Here is an 18,260-nt window from a genome sequence, read left to right on the forward strand (position 1 = left end):
TATCAACATTTCGATATGATTAGATAGATAATTTATGAACGCTTCTATCAGAAAAACTCGCGAAAACTCAAAAAATCCGATACAATTTAAAAGTCTAAACAGACAACCTCCCCATTTTGTTTAAAGCTAACCACACTTTATGTTAATTTACTTGAGCTGTTTTTCTTCAATTATTTCTCAACATTTGATATCTGGCCGCTATTTCACTCTTTTATTGAAAAAACAAAAGGTGATCATCGTTTTTTGTGTCCACTAAAATTTGGTGCTATGGAGTTTTCTATCTTTGCTGGAAACAGTTCAAATGGATAGGACGTTTAATTTTAGTCTAATAAATTACAGATAATTTTGGTTTAAGTATACTGCCCGATTAATAGACTTTATTATTATTATTCTCTCCCCTAGTATCCTAGCAGTTCGGCCCAATTATGCGCCGCCCCTTTTTATTGCCTACAACTTTTTCCACGGGGCTTGTAGTTTTGCAAGATAAAGCATTTTTTCGGCCTTAAAAGCTCGCCCACTTCGACTTACCGCCCTCAGCTCGACCGTAAATTATTTTTCCTTCCATTTTGGTTATCTTTTCTACCTTTTCCAATGAGATTATTTTTTGGTTTCAAAAATCGACCTTGGTCAGGGGACACCATATATTTTTAATGTTGTAACCAAAACATGCAAGTCATTCAGTCAAAACATGAACAAAAATGTTATAAATATGCAACAAAATTCTCATACATCAATTAATTGATCTAGAAACAAAGCTTTAATTGGTTTCTATAAACGAAAGTTGTCGGTGTACGAATGAGTAAGGAATTTGGATAGATTCGTCAGACAAATCTGAAATCTTTCATTTGACAAGAATTCTGGCAATAAAAAACAAATGCCCCGTTTTGGAAGCGGAGTTTTCGATAATTTTGTTTCATAGAACTGAACACTTATAGGGGCTTTAAAATATTTTTCTTATCTGCAATTAAATTACATTCTTCAACAACAGTATTTAAAGTATGGACAAGACATGTAACATGTTTGAAGTTGGGGTGTAAGATTTCAAAATTTTTCTCAGTTCTTTTCATGTACGGTGCTGCATCTGACAAAATGACCTTCAGGAACAGGTGCAGGAAGAGAAAATGTTGAAAGTCTCTCGTGCAAATGTGGCCACTGTCAGTGAATTTTTTATTTCAACACTTTAAAAGCAATGAGTTAAGATTTTGGAAAAATATCGTCGCTAAGTATAATTAATGGTTTCGTTAATACAATCGCCGTTCCGGCGAAACAAGGACACAAATGTATTATTTTTAGAATTTAACTTTATTGTAGAAAATTACTTGTAAACACATATTATTGTCGAAGGAACAACGACGTAAATGTATCTCGAAAGTTAGCCGCTAGATAGCAGTTGCGAAGTTAATGTTCAACCGCCAGCTCGAAGAAATCTGTAGAATACCGACGCAACGTTTGTCCTGTACTGAATTTTTATATACTAAGTATTTTCTCAATTACCTCCGACTATAAGGAAGTAAGGTATTTTTACGGTAGTGTTGATTCAACTGGTACATTGAAGTTTTTATTACGCAGCATTGAAACAATGAAATACTTGATGTCCACATGGGTCTCGGTTTAATATGTCTTGTACGTTTAGATTTTTGAACATTGGTTGGAAACATTGCGTTAATGTGGGTTGTGACACGTCCCCAGATGTTATCTTACTTAATTTAGCAATATAAGGAAAAGTTTTCTTCTTATAGCTTAATCAGTACTGACGCAAAACTAACTTTAAGACATTTTACTAAGAATTAGCGCTTGTTGTGGACAATTCCTTGAAATGGGAGTTACATATTGTCTCCTCATCTAAAAAATTAAGTTCCTCCTGCTTTGCGTTGAGATCAGTTTCCAAAGAACTGAACTTAACAGTTTCTTATGCACTTATTGAGTCGCATCTCCGATATGCCCTTCCCTTCTGGGATACGTGTGGTGTGACTCAATTTGAGCGAATATTTAAACTACAAAAGAGAGCTGTTAGATATTTACTCGTACTACATGAAAGGGACTTCTTTAAAAGATTAAAAATTCTGACTTTTCCTTCCTTATTCATTTTTGAATCCGTTTGCTTAAGGTCGTTGCATGGCTATCCACTTAGGAACGCGGAGCACGATCTTTACCTTCCTACTCCACGTTCAGAATTAGTTGACGGCTCAATATTTTATAATGTAAAAAAATGCACAATCACTTGCCAATTGAAATCAAATCGATATCATATTTTCTCACATTCCGCAATATTTACTGGAAAGTGCCTTCTACTCTGTAAACGACTTCTATTCTAATAATAATATTTAATTTCGGACTTATTTACTAATTATTACCTATTACTATTACTATTACTCATTGTGGTTTTATTCTGTATATCGAAATCTTTATTTATTTATTTTTTTGTTTGTTTTTTAGTTTTCAAAAGCTTTTGTCTACAAATTGTAACAATTTTTTGACAATAAAGCATTTCTCTCTCTGTTTGATATTGCTTTAATATTAGTTTCTTAAGAACTACAATAAAAGGAATTGCTTCGGAATAAGAGATTTATAAAACCGTTAAGTTTTGAAACGCCTGCCAGAGCTTTACATCTTTCAAAATTTGTTCAATTACGAACAATATGTTAATTAGTAAAAATATAAGTGAATATTTGAAAAAATTCATATAATATGTGGAATATGCGCTTTACATATTTGGGTTTCCTTAGTTATGACTCTCTTCAATTTCGATTTAAGATTTTCGATTTACGAGTAGAATAATGCTTTTATTATTTTTCAAGCTTTAGATTCTTGTTCCAGTCACCGCAAATGAAACGTTTAAGAAAAGCTGCCAAGAAACTAAATACATGCCAAAAATTTAATAAACAGAAAATTGGAAACGACGGTTAGCTTCTTTAAAATAATATTTTTATTCGCTCATTGTTTTCAAGTATTTTTCCAAAAATAATATCAGTTCATGTACCGCGGTTAGTTCAATATATATATATATATATATATATATATATATATATATATATATATATATATATATATATATATATATATATAAGAGGATTATAAATTTCTAACCTCACTTATTCTATTACGAATTATATAAATAGACCAGTCCTTAGAACTGATACAAAACACGCGAAGAAAACTTTATTTAGGAGATGACGTTAGTTTTCAGTTTGTCACGCGACAAATGTTTTAAGAAGTTGACTACGACGCAAAAATCTTCTGTCAAAAGTTGTTTATGAAATTCTCTGTTTGTTAAAAATAGAATCTCGTTATAAAAATATATATTTATACTTATTATTGCAATTTATAAAAAAATATTTCAAGCGTACAACGTCGCGTCGAAAATGATTAAATTATGGACTCACCTGAGTTTGCGCTTGTCGTTCTTGTCCGATTTCTTCGGCGAGGGTAGTATCGCTGGCACCGACTTTATTGCGCCGTCTCCCAACTCCTAAGCCCGCCGCTTGACCCACGGGCGGCACGTGGTGATTCATCTCGTGCACTGTCAAACTCTGTTTGATATCGGCTGTAAAATTGCACGCCGAACACTTGAAGGCACCGTGTCCGTTGTGGTTCTTGCAATGCCTGTCCAGGTTCCATTTGTACGGCGTTCTGAAATCGCACATCTCGCACTTAATCATCGGCATGGAATGGTACTTGACGTGTTTCGTGTAACGCGCTTTGATGTGGGTTACATAAGTGCATTTCGAGCAACGGAAAAATTTCGTTTTGATATGTTCTTCACGCTCGTGTTTGGCGAGCATCGCGGGAGTTTTTCCGGTAAACGTGCACACCGAACACTTAAACACAGCCGCATGCGGCTCCTCTTCCGCGGGTCCTTCGCTGGAGATTTTTTTAGAGGGGGCATCATCGTGCACCATCTTCGTGTGACGTAGCAATTTCTGGAAATGCTTAGAGGCGTACAAACAATTCGGGCACTCGTAAATTTTTACTTTTTCATTATGAACGTCGCGTAAATGATAGAGATATACGCGCGGATTTTGAGTGAAAAAGTCACAGCCGACGCACAAATAGTTTCTTTTCACTTTACAATCAGGCAATTCTTTGTTGAGATGTTCGCCGCCGGCGTCGGGGGAATCTTCGTGATTTCCCGGTGTTGAGTCGTCGGCTTCGACGTCGTCTCCGTCGTCGAGGATGTTTTCTACGTCGTCACGATTGTAGAGAGCGTCTCCGCTTACTATGCTGCGCACTATCAGCGAACCCCCTGATCGATGTACCATCGAAGGCACTGACATACTAATTGTACCACGGCGAGCTGCAACAAATAACGTTTTATAATAAAAGAAATAATTCTTCAATGTCAAATATTCTACATATATTTCATCAAAGAAAAAATTAGAGCATTTTTATCAATAATTTTCACCAACTCAAAAAGATAAAAAGATAAGGAAATAGAAACATTTTCTATGCATTATAAACTCAAATAAAAATTAAATTTGAACGATTTTTTTCTTTCAATAAGTCAATTAAATAAATTAAATCCACATAAAAGTTTTAACCTTTATAATTAATTAACGACTGTATCAAGTTTCCTTGGAGTTTTACTCACAGGAGAGACGAGGATGTTATCACATACGTAAACGCCTATTTTGGGGAGATCGGAGCTCTCAAGATAACCTCGTATTTAAGTGTTAAATGTCGTAAACTCAATATAAAGCTCCAAAACTACGTGTTTGTGCAGTGATTATTTTAATAATTTATTCTGACAAGAGTGAACTTTTAAAATCACAATAAAACACTAAAAATACTTCCATTTTGAGTAAATGTTTTGAGTTTAAAAAAGATTTATGGTATTGCAATACTTCAAAATTCAAAATGAAACAGTGGCGGGAGATTGCGGATTCAATTACGAACAAACAACGAAGCAAAGTAAAGAAAAGAATGTAAGAAGTGTCAAAATTGACTCATAATTCTTGTTGTTCATGAATAAATTTTTGGTTTCTTGTGCTTCACTTATACACCTATTATAATTGAAAATTATACAACGTACAATCCTCCATACAACATTTCTTGTCCTCAAAAATATCTAATTGTGAAATTAGTATTGCGAGGAAGAATATGAAGGATGCGCAAGAAAAACTTTTTATATTGAAATATATTTGTTTAGTAATTTGCAACTTTTGTTAACAGAAAAAAAAAAGAAATAACTGTTTGGTATAGGATTGAAAAGCACCAATAGCTGACGAACTTTTACTGCAGGACCTCTCAACAACACTTAGGAGTGTAGCAGCCGCACGAATCAAGCAAGAAAGCTCATCATTTGGAAAATTGAGCACGTTCAAAATGAAAATTCTTAATCTTAAGTGTTACATGTAAAAATATCAATCAAAAATATGTACGGGAATATATTGAAAAATTCTTAGCCTGCTATAAAACTAAACAAAATTTCAATGTCAAAATATTTTATTACTCAACATATTCTCCTCTTAATTGGATACATTTATTACAACGAATAAACGTTGTAACGTCTCTAGACCTTTAAAAAAATGTTTCTTCTTGCTCTGCAAACCAGACCTCCACAACTTTTATTACCTCCTCGTTGGAAGAAAATTTACGACCTTTGAAAGTTTTTTCAATTGAAGAAAGAGATGATAGTCGGACGGAGCCAAATCTGGTGAATAAAGGAGGTGTTTTAGTAATTCAAACCCTAAATCACGAATTTTTTGCATCGCAACATGAAATTTGTGTGCAGGGGCTTTATTCTGCAAAAAAATAGCTTTCCGCGTCTTTTCCCCTCCTTTTTTTTCCCGTGGAGTGATCAATAATGTCGAATAGTAATCACAAGTTATTGTTCTACCCTTATCCAAATAGTCAATCATAATTACTCCACGGCAATCCCAAAAAACTGAAGCAAGAACTTTTCCAGTAGATTTTTGGACACCTAACTTCTTAGGTCTTGGAGAACCAGAGTGTCGCCATTCCATCGATTGTTGCTTTGTTTCTGGATTTTAGAAATGTACCCAAGTCTCATCCATAGTAACAATTCGGTTTAAGAAGTCTACATCGTTTTCAAATTGAGCACAGATCGAACGCGATGCTTCTACCCTTGCACGCTTTTGGTCAACATTCAAACATTTGGGGATCCATTTTGCAGCAATTTTTCTCTTGTCCAAATTGACGTGAACTAAATGATTCAGTGCTTCAAATATCCGTTTTAGCCCAATTCGACGGTCTGATAAAATCATGTCATGAGCTGCATCGATATTTTCGGGGAATGACACAGAAACTGGCCTTCCCGATCGATCATCATCTTCAATGGAAAATTTACCTCTTTTGAAGCTTGCAGTCCAATTTTTCACGGTCGTATACGAAGGACATTGATAACCAAGGGTAAATCGTAAATCTGCTTAAGACCTCATAACCCTTTTAAATACAGGTACTTGATGATGGCTCGATACTCCAATTTTTCGGTTTTCACAATTTCTTTTAATTTATTGCGTAACTCTGGTTTACTTTTTTGACGTCAAACTTTACACTGACACTTCTAATAAGTTATTGTTCGTTTCTATGGTAACGCAATATTTTGTTTATGCATGGAACTGGTCTAGGCTAACTAGATATCAATACATCCTCGTATTTTTACAAAAAATATCCCCAAAATTGCGGATTTACTTACAATTAAACAACTAAGCAAAATTAAAAAAGAATACCACTAAACCAATAATCACAATTACACTGTTTACCTCCAGTCTCTGAAGACCATAGCTTGGTTATTGAAACGCGCGTCGGACAGTGTAACAGTGAATTTTGGTGTTTTGATAGTAGTAAATAGTGCGTTCAATATAAATATCTAACATATACAGAAGAAAAGAATGTAAAAAATATTTGATGTATTGATCATTTCCTGAAAATATAACAAATGAATCGTCTTACAAAAATTTTCATCAAAACACGTTTCTTGGTCACTCGAAAGAAAATGTTAAAAACAATGATAAGATATTTTAGAATATTGCTCAATATGATGATGAGCCACTCGAGTAAAGATCCGTAGTTAATGCTTTCGGTATGTTTTAGATATTAGTCAATATAAAATATTTTTAATATTAATAATTAGTTTGTGGAAAATAGGTACATTTCACTGACACATAACGATGTATCAGGATAGATAGTTTTATTAATATGAAAAATAACAATCTGCGGAAAAAAGGAGACTTAGAAACAATTATTTACGTACAAAAAAACTTAAAGCTCTCCAATATTTGCCAGTATAACTGCATATAACTGTGTATAGAGAGTTAAACAAGCTATTGAGAAATGGTATGATGAAATAAAAAGTTATTAACAAATATTTCAGGTAGCGAAAATATGACGATTTTCATATGCTTGTGTGAAAAAACAAACAACCGTTTTTTTACAAGTATAATGCAACACACAGTATATTTCCTGATATAGGGTATTTAAACACATATGGCTCTTCTTGAATCGAAATTAGTAAGAAAATTACTCTGTATTACTTGGCCCAACAAAGAACACACAAAATTATGGAAAAAAAATGTATATATTATTATTAAACTCAATTTATATTTATACACCTTTCCCAGCGATGTTCAATAAGTTCGATACCATTTTCATAATAAGAATCGTCGAGCTCCTAAAAAATCTTTGACCAACGAGTCATTTTTTCAAGTCTGAGAACAAAAAATAATCCAAAGAGGCTAAATCTGGCGAACAGAGTGTATGAGGTAGCAATTCAAACTTTATTTCAGTAATTTTGGCCATTACAATAACGGATGTGTAAGCTGATGAAACAACACTTTCTTATTAACCCAATGCGGCCATTTTGCTCGATATCTTCGCTCAAACGTTGCAAAAAGTTCACATAATACTCGACACTTGATAGTTTTATCCTTCTTCAAGATAGTCAATGAGAATTATCCCACGTGCAACCTAAAAATCCCACGTCATGCCCTTATCTGCAGATGGAACGGTCTTTGCCTTCTTTGGAGCCGGTTCTCTCTTTTCAGACCCTTGTTTTGATTGTTATTTTGTTTCTCATGTGAACTGATGGAACCAGGTTTCATCCATCTATTCTGAAACATTGCCAAACACTCGATGGAAACATCTTGACGACTCTGTTTTTGTTCTATCGTGAGCAAACGCGGCACCCAACTTGCGCACAGCTTTCTCGTGTCTAAATTCTCAGTTGATATGCGATGCTCCGCACTTTTGTACATGCCTAGTATGTCTGCAAGTTCGCACACTCTCAGTCGTCGATCATCTAGTACCACTTTGTGGATTTTCCTCAACATTTCTGGAGTCGTCACCTCATTTGATCGACCACTGCGATGCTGGTCTTCGCATGTCGTACGGCCACGTTTAAACTCTGCTACTCAATATTAAATTGTAAATTCATTAAAAACGTTCACTATTTATGGCTGCCAAACTCTCCAAACTTCAAAAATATGCTGTATAGATTGTGTACTTTCTAATACAGTTTTATTTTTCAAGCAATTGCCGCCAACTCTATTTCATCCATGTACTTCTGAACCATCCTCGTATGGAAGATAACTGCGTACGCAACTTTTTTCACGCTATTCTTTGTGTTGTGTGAAATTCCTGAATGTACATACAGCTTTCTTGTTATGTAGTATTTTAGAGAAAATAAGTTTGTCAACCATTATGTAATATTTCTAACGTTTCCTACGCTGTTATAACTCTTTCTGCTTTTTGGTATAAAGCGTTTTGGTATTCCAGCGTACATCCTGAATTAGACATTGTTAAAATCTATCGATTCACCTACAACTTCCATCAAAAGTTTACAAATTCTTTTTTCCGTTCTACTTATAAGCAAAAGAAGAATTTATATTCCAGCTATTGCATAAAATCGATGTGCTTTCAGTAGGTTGGTACACAAAGGTCTAGTCTGAAAAAAACGGATCGAACATTTCTTGTCTTTTATAACATCCAGCGGCAAATTATTACCAACTTGAATTATTTATCGGAGCGCAGTTGTGTGCAGGACCGTCTTGTTGACAAATATCGAGATTTTTCGCGGATATAGTGTAAACTTAAAATTGTCTCGACCATTAAATTTAAACACTAATAATGATAACAGTAGACAACAAAAAAATTATTAATTTCCATCGTGAGTATGAGAATCAAGGTGAAACAAAAATTAAGTCACGTCATTTTTGTTAGAAATAAACTCATTGTTTTGAAAAATCTCAAGTTTTATTATCACCACTAAAAAACATGTTTTCTTAGACCGTTTCATATGTATCCCATATTCGGAATCCGGATCGTGGAGTAGGTAATCTTGGCGAAAACTTCAGAGGAAGAGCAAAGGTGTCATCAACCTTTGTAAGTACGCTTATAAAATTTTATCAATTGAATCGATGGATTTATGAATAAACTTATGAAAAGCGTATAAAACAAATTTGAATATTGTAACAAAGTGAAATAATAAAAGATTCTAGAATATTCATGAGATATCTACCATATTATGTTTGACCATTGACCCCCTTCTATTGTGACATCGACTTTCTAAACTGTGAGTAGATTATTGTAATTTAAATATATATATATTTTCAAAAATTGAACAATTATTCGATAAATCGCATATTAATGTTTGGAATTGTTTGGGGAAATTGAGTGTCCATTGTCTAGTTTAATAATTCAATACAGATCATGAAATGTAAATATAGGACAAAAAGAAAATGGGATTCAATAAAGTACTTATTATAATAATCTTATATTCTTTATTGATGAATAATATAAAGATTATATCACCGATCGATGGTCTCAATCACGCAATATGGATAACCATTCAAGAATAATGTCTATAGATACTCAGTTGTTTCAGATTTTATGTTCCGCTATTAATTATGGGTTTCATTAGCTATAAAATATTTTTTGTGTAGCCGTCTAGAAGATAAAGTTTTTTTTATGTATTTATTAAAAAAAGTACATCTTTACAGAATGGGAATAATTTGCGAGACATGGAGAAAGTTAAATAGTTTGCCTACAGTAGCAGGCAATTTGAACAGCCTTGGGATCCCCAACTAAAGTCCTACTTGCAGAGGTATCAGAAAAAAGATTACTTCATAGAATAGTGTGTCTGAATGCAACATTCTATTCTAAATTCTGATCAGATAGGAAGATCGTTTTATCAATGAGGAACCGACTTTTTGCTTCCTCCTCCTTTAATCAAATACCTAACACGAAATGACTTAAGACTTTAAGTAGAAAGTAAGCGTTTAAATTCGATTTTAAGATGCATTGCTTAGCTTATAACAATTGTAGAGAGTATTTTAATTTTTATATGATTCACTTTCTAAGCTTATCTCTTTTCTTCCAGGAAAAAACATTCTTTCGTTGTCCTATTCTCCTGGCGCGACCTTGTAATGTCCTGGATGCACCACCCTTTGTAGTCACAGAATAGTACTCTTGAAGGGCATGAAGCTGGTCTTCAGACGTACCTCACGGTACACTTTTCAAGCAAACACAGATCTTGGCTGTCTGATGTTGACAACAGGCCAATCGAACAAAAATAAGTCCAATATAATTACATGTGAAAGACCTTCCAGGTCAATTTTGGATGTATAATCGGTTTGGGGCGATTCGGAACATCACCAGCAGCAAACATAACCTAGACAAAATGAAAAAATATGTCGATCCCGATTAATTTGGACAGTAGTAGCCCCAAAATTAATACTTATGTACCTCCAAAATAATCTAGTAAATGGAGTGTGTTCGCAAAAATCTAAATGCACGCGTCAGTGACAAGTCTCATTAAGTTTTACACACAGTTTCGTCCATTTTATTATAGTCGAGTTCGAAGGACCAATCAATCAGTCATTTTGAAAAACGTCTTGTATTGGATTTCGCGTTGTTATACAATTTTTGACTGAACATCGATTACCACCAACACAAATCAGAAGCAGAATAGAAGCTGTTTACGTTGACTTGTGTTTATCAATTTTAACAATTAAAAATTGGTTTTAGTAATTTCATAGGGGACAAAAATCATTAAAAGATGGCCCATGTGCGGAAGGTCTAGTGACAAAAAAAATTGCTGCACAGACTGAAATTTCCAAAGCAAATGTTCTAAGGATCCTACAATATGACAAAAATGAGCGCAATGTAGGTGCTTTCAACTCTCAGCGCAGTGAAAAACAGCATCTGAAAGTAGAGTCTGTGCCAAAAGAGGCAAAGGTCACGAGAAGCACCAAAAAAGTGACAGCTACAACATTTTGCGACTGAGATCTTTTTGAATCAATTTAAAAAGTAAATACAGCCGTGGACGTGACATTTTACATTGACTTACTAAGGTCGTTTGGTAAAAAAAAATGATCGAAAAAAGACGCGGTAAAAACAGCAGTGGTGTATGCTTGCTTCATGACAATTTTTTCGGTCTACACTGCATCGCTTTCCAAGACTAGTGTACACCATATAGCCTTGATCTGGCCTCGCGTATTGTTTGCAAATCTAAAGGCCTGATTAATGAGCAAAAGATTTAACAGCGACGTTCAAATTTACGTGGTGGTTTACCAACATATATTTATAACGGCATAGAAGTTTTAGACCAACGTTCTGAAAAATTCGTGCTAATAAAGGAATAATATATCAAAAAATAATCTCAAATTTTTATTTATGACCTTTTCTTCTATGCTAAGAGCTCATACAACCGCACTACCTATATAAGTCACTGAATAAGTGAAACGACGAAAAAGTTTGACAAAAATCCATTTCCTTAAATATTTATGTAAATAGAGTAATGGAAAATAAAAGAGGAAGAACTACTTACTGAAAAATGATTCGGATGACTGGGAAGAAGAATCGTACCCAGATCGCGGTAGAAACTTCACCAGTTAAGTTAATCTAGAGGCTTGTTCGACATTTATATTTCAGTCACCTGCACAAGAGACTCACTGAGTAAAATCCCCAGACTGGGAACCAAATTCAGATCTATTGATTACAAAAATATCATAGAAAGCACCCCACAGTAATTTTATGGCAATAACGTTCTGAATTATTCCGAAATTTGGTGAATGTACACAGAGAAAGCGACCTGAATTTATTCGACTCTATTCCGTTTTGTTGTAACGTTCTGCCATTTTAAGTTATAGTAGATTTATAGAAGTTATAGTCTTTTCTTGAACGATTAGGTAGTCAACACAATCAAACAAGATGATATTTTAATTTTATTATAGAAACCTCTTACTGAGTACGTACGTCAAATTTTTTTAATAAACAAGGGCATTTGACATTATTCACACAACATCTGTAAAGTAACAATGTTAGTAATAAACATTATTTTGTATCAAGACTATGAATATAATCGACAAATTTCAGTTCTACTGCTTATTCGGATCAACAATTGTATGTTAATTCCAATGATTGACTCTTGGCCCCCGGCCATTTCCTTGACCCCTTTTTTTATTTTAGAATTATTAATGCACAAGAACAAACGATGTCGATAATGTTATGGTATATTGAGACAAATTGATAACAATTTTTATTTCGACAATTAATAATTGTTAAATCTTCATGTTTGTAAGGTAAGAATTGCGATCAAAGGTTCTTTCTATTTACCAAGAAACATGTATTACCAGTTAATATTACACGACTAATGACAGTGACCCTGTACCACGACGACACTATTAAATGAGTATTTAGTATTCAAATCCATTACAATTAAGTTTTTATCATTAATTTTTTCAATAATAATATTTTCATTGTTAACAATGTTGCTTACAAGAAAAAACACTAGAATTAATTGACTCTGTATAAAAAAATATACAAAAATTTTGTCACTTCTATAATTCAATGACTATTTAAGGTTAACTGTATAAATCAGTGATTTTTTCAGGGGGGAGGTTTGATTAGATATTAGCGTTTAAACTGCACGCGTAAATCGAATCGTATACATTTTTTTCTCCTCCGTATTTTGACATTTAAATGGCGTAAGTAACAATTACGAAAAAAGTATCGATTGCTCTTGATGACGGATTGCATGTTAACTTACCACCCTCGGGTGCAAATAATTTATGCCATTATATCTTATTTATTTCTTGGACCTTCTTGGATATATTAATGCATCTTAATGTTCGTGATTTTAGGTCTCTTCTGTTTCAAAATTAGTTTTTTTAATAACTTTTGGAAGATAAAATTTGACGTTTCAACTTTTTTTTAAATCTTTATCAAAATATTATACTGACAATTTGCGTATTTATATTAATCAATAAATAGATTACCTACATCACGAACATCAAAATAAGAATAATATCAAAATAGAAAATGTTCTAATAAGGAAAAAGTCCTTACATCTTAAATATGTAGAAGTACTTAATCAATCAAATTATTTGTACTTTTATTAGAATTTACAAAATTTTACTTATTAATTTTTATCATTTATCATAGATTTTTCTTTTTTATGAATGTGAACCATTTCTAAAAATTTTCTGTTTCGCGTACTAGATTCCGTTCCAATTGAATTCATATTTTTTTGATATTTCATGGTTCTTTAACGGAGTTTTATTTTTCTTATTGTATTGATGTCTATTTTCTAAATATCGAGAAGTCTGCCCCATGTAGACTGCGTTACAATTAGTACAAGGCACTTGATATACAATATTACTTCTTTTGTTTTTTGGTGTTTTATTAAAGTTATTAAAATAATTTGATAGTCGTTGGGAAAGTCCTTTTAAAACAAAAGAGACCTAAAATCAAGAACATTTAGAAGCATTAATTTCTTATTTATTAGGTGAGTTGAAAAGTTCATAGGCTGACGAATAGATGGCGCTACTTTTATAGTATAAAATCCTTATGAGCTCCAAAGTACACGTGCATAAATTTGACATCTGTGCCACTATAAGGTAAGCTGGAACTTTCTTTTTTCTTTTTCGAGCCACGTTTGGTCGTCCGTATTGTTTCTTTCTTTTTTCCAACCTGAACCAGCGCAATCACAAACCTACCACCACAACTCCAGCCATGCAGAGGAGCAACTCTTATATGAGGGCCAATTCCAATGAACCTTCCTCTGTATAAAAAATTTGCTCAACCCACCCAAAATATACTCAACGAATCTTTTTTTTACTATTAGGTTGTGAATTATACCATTTTGAGTGAGCAAATTTTTCTAAAAAAATTTTAAATTTTAAAAAAATGGATAACAAAGAATTTCATGCGTTAATAAAGCGTTGCTTTTTGGCAAAAAAATAATATTGAAGCCAAGACTTGACTTTATTAACATTATTATTGTCCCTGGAAAATCAAACGTTGAGAAATTGTTTGCTGAGTTTAAACGAGGCAAAATGAGGAGCAGTGGCTATCATCGATGAAAACACCAAGAAAATCCACAAAATAATTTCGTATAATTGTAAAGTGGAGCAGAATGAGAAGACCCAATAAAACACTTTGTTTCGAACTTGTTTCACTTTCTGTAACACGTCGTATTCGGCTTCTTCGGCTTGTAAAATTTAGAGCGATTGACTCACAAAATTTTAAAAGTGAAAGTAGGCACATATCAGAAAGAACGAATAGTTTTTTAATCAAATAGGCTCTGAAGACTTTGACGAAAATAATATATTTGCGGGGCCCGTAAAAATTTTTTGCAATTAATATAGTTTTAAGTCTAATTTTGTAACTAGTGCCCGATTCGCATTATTTTTAAGGACTTACGGAGTAAATGACATAGACGAACCATTCAAGAAACAAAATAAGAGAGTTTTGATGTTTTGACTTTATCAGCTAGGCTGAATTGACGCAGCATAGACAAATATAAATTCAACTGAAGTTATTGGAGATTGAATAGTTTATCATAAAATATATAAAATTCCTTTTTATTCCAATGTGTGAAAATCCTACTATATTTCAAACGATGATCCGAGAAAGATCCGATATATGAAAGCGAAAATGATTTTCCACCTGAGTCACATACTATCAGCGAAATTGAAAAGCTTGTGTTATTATTTGGTATTGTATTAACGTATTGGATTAATGAGGATATAATTTCAAATATATATAACATTGAGTGCAATGTGGATGCTTTGAACTCTCAACGCAGTGCAAAAACAACGTCGATGGAGTAGTATCGGAAAGTAGAGACCGTGCCAAAAAAGGCACCCAAAAAGTGATAGCTACAATGTTTTGCGTACTCATATTAATTAATAGATCACCTACATCAAAATGAGAATAAAATGATAAACAACATATTCAAGAAAAGGATAAACAGATACTACAATCAATTAAAAAAAACAGAAACGAAACATCAAAAGATAAAACATTTTTCCTTACCAACAATTATCAAATTATTCTAATAACTTTGTTATTAGTATAAGTCATAAAGGACATAATACACAATCCTAATATTTCACTAAACTAAAATCTAAAACACCAAAAAACAAAAGAAGTAATATTATATATCAAGTGCTGTCTACATAGGGCAGACATCTCAGTATTTAGAAAATAGACTAAAAGGTCATCAATATGATAAAAAAAATAAAACTGCATTAACCAACCATGAAATATCAAAAAACATAAATTCAAATATAAAGATTCAAAAATTCTTAAAACGGAACCTACGAATACACGAAAAAAAGAATTTTTAGAAATGGTTCACATTTATATAAATGATAAAACAGACCTAAATTCAATTCAAAAAAATTAATATTTCTTATTAGAACAAAGTTCTAGTTTCGATTTTTTTCTTATTTTGATGTTCGTGATGTAGGTAATCTATTTATTGATTAATATAAATACGCAAATTGTCAGTGTCAATATCATATTTTGAAAAGACTTAAAAAAAGTCGAAACGGCAAATTTTATCTTCCAAAAATTATTAAAAAACTAATTTTAAAACAGAAGAGACCTAAAATCAATAACATTTAGAAGCATTGTTCTTTTAATGTTTACATAATAAAATAAAACAGTTTTTGTTAACTTTGACACCCCTTTGGCGCGATCTGGTGGCACTTTAGTCACTAGCAACCTGTTGTTCTAGTTCCTTTAATACAAACATAAGTTTTTTTCGTAATATGTGTTTAATAGAAATGAATCGGTGTATCAGATACAAGATACAAGATACAAGCCTTTTTATGCAGCAAATGGTTCTCGACTAGTAAATGTTACTTACATCCCAATACGAAGATTTCTATTTAAGTTTTGAGATATGGCAACACTGATTTGAGATCGCTATCATGCTATTTGAGTTGTTTACAGATACTAGAAACATTCATCTTGGTCAAAAAATGGTATTAAATCATGAACAACTTCGTGCGATGATTTTTTACGACTTTCGACGTAGATAAAACCAACAGCATTGCGCCGATTAACTCGCTTCGACTTTTGGTGATAACGCGCCATGTTTCGCTGGATTTTCGCATTCCATCGTGGTCGCACTCTACAGGATGCTTTGTGTAAACTGATATTGCAAGATCATCTTGTGTGAGATTGAGGCATTCTCGGACATTAGTTCCACTCGCATACATTAAATATTGCATGAGCAGTTGGCTATCAAAAAGATTTGTCGCCTTGGAAATCGCATAATTCAAAAGAATTCTATCGTAACAGACAGCGAATCGGGGATCTATGCATATGAATCCGAAGCTAAACAACTGTATGAACCTTTCAACCAGCATTTTTTGGCCAGAAGTGTTCGCATAAGACGAATCATTCTACACCACGACAATGCGAGTTCTCGCACATCAGTTCAAACAAAGGCATTTGTTTGGCAACAATTGATTTCTTCTTATGCCCGCAGATCAAAAATAAATTGCGAGGTCAATCTAAAGAGGTTGATGCGTTCAAATTACACGTTTTGATGGTACCTCAATCGGAATGGAAAAAATGCTTCGACAATTGGTTTAAACGCATGCAAAAAAGTATTGATCGTAAGGGAGAATATTTTGAAAAACAATAAAAACAATTCCAATCACAGATATTTTTTTTAAAACTTAAGAATCAACTCTCGTATATAATAACTATTTTTCCTAAATACCAACTTATTTATGATAATGTTCCTTTATGAAAAATTAAACTTTATAAGCAAAGTTTCATGTAAATTATGTTATTTTACATGAAATTAGGAATTTTATTGGTCATCGTTTAAATCTAATTTATGTCTTCAATATGGCTTCTGCCATGTTACGCTTTAACTAAACAATGTGCTGTTAATTTGAAGCTCTAAGTGTGTAGTTGTCGGAATTAAAATAAAGATGAACAATTTATTGAACTTCTTTTCGATAGCAGCCCACACACTATCACGATGATTAAACATTAGTTGAGTTTACAAAAGATATTTCAATAATTCTACGTAATAATGGGTGTCGCTACAACACAGTTCGCTTCTATAATAAGAAATGATCGTATTTTGTTTAATATTTTTCAAATATATACAAAGTAGGACAAAAAATTTAATCATAAGTTACACGTTGTAAGAGAATTGAATAATAACACTACCGTAATATCGAAAAAAATTATCCATTTCTTCAATTTCTTATTTCTTAGATCTTTTGGTATATTAATGCATCTTAATTTTCTTGATTTTGGGTCTGTTCTGTTTTAAAATTAGTTTTTTAATAATTTTTGGAAGATGAAATTTGAAGATTCGACTTTTCGTTAATTCTTAAGTCAAAATATTTTGATGAAGAAAAATCGAAACGTTAAATTTTATCTTCTTAACTTATTAAAAAAAACTAATTTTAAAACAGAACAGACCTAAAATCACGAACATTAAGATGCATTAAAAAATTATCACAAAACTGAGGTTTGGATTTAAGGAAAAATCTAATGAAATACATTTTGGTAAATTTGCAATATGACTCGAAATAAAAGAATTATATTGCCAAACAGATTTCAAGCAACTGCGAAGATAATTATGAAGAATGGCATAAATAAAATAGCTCAATGATCTATTCAATGATCTAAAGATAAATACGGAATATTAAATTCAAGATTGAAAATATGGAAAGTCCTTTAATCGGATTTTAACCATCGTTCATATATTATCGATAGGCGACAAAATAATTTCGGTTTTTTAGTATAAAACACTTTTTTTAACAAAGAATAATTTTTAATCAATTATATTTTTCTCAAATACAACGTCATTTGTGAAAGTTTGACCAATCAAAGAATTCTGCAAACTTCGAAATAAATGGTAATCAGATGGTGTCAGATGAGGGCTGTATGGGGGATGTGGCATCACTTCCCAGCCAAGCTCCAATAATTTTCCACGAGCTGCCAAAGATTTTTGAGGCCTTGCATTATCATGGTGGAACCCA

General features: G+C 32.6%; 1 protein-coding gene across 9 annotated transcripts in view; it reads right to left on the reverse strand.

Moving 5' to 3' along the window:
• LOC130891822 (zinc finger protein 208-like) overlaps positions 1-18,260 on the reverse strand; it is a 176,430-nt gene that overhangs the window by 78,478 nt on the left and 79,692 nt on the right. For all 9 annotated transcript variants that reach the window (XM_057796843.1, XM_057796837.1, XM_057796841.1 and 6 more), the window contains one exon: positions 3,384-4,294. In XM_057796843.1, coding sequence (XP_057652826.1) covers positions 3,384-4,274 — 891 coding nt within the window. In that variant the 5' untranslated portion in view covers positions 4,275-4,294. The remainder of the gene's footprint in view (positions 1-3,383; positions 4,295-18,260) is intronic.

This window comes from Diorhabda carinulata, chromosome 3 (assembly GCF_026250575.1).
Source record: "Diorhabda carinulata isolate Delta chromosome 3, icDioCari1.1, whole genome shotgun sequence".
In the NCBI taxonomy this organism is placed as follows: Eukaryota; Metazoa; Arthropoda; class Insecta; order Coleoptera; family Chrysomelidae; genus Diorhabda; species Diorhabda carinulata.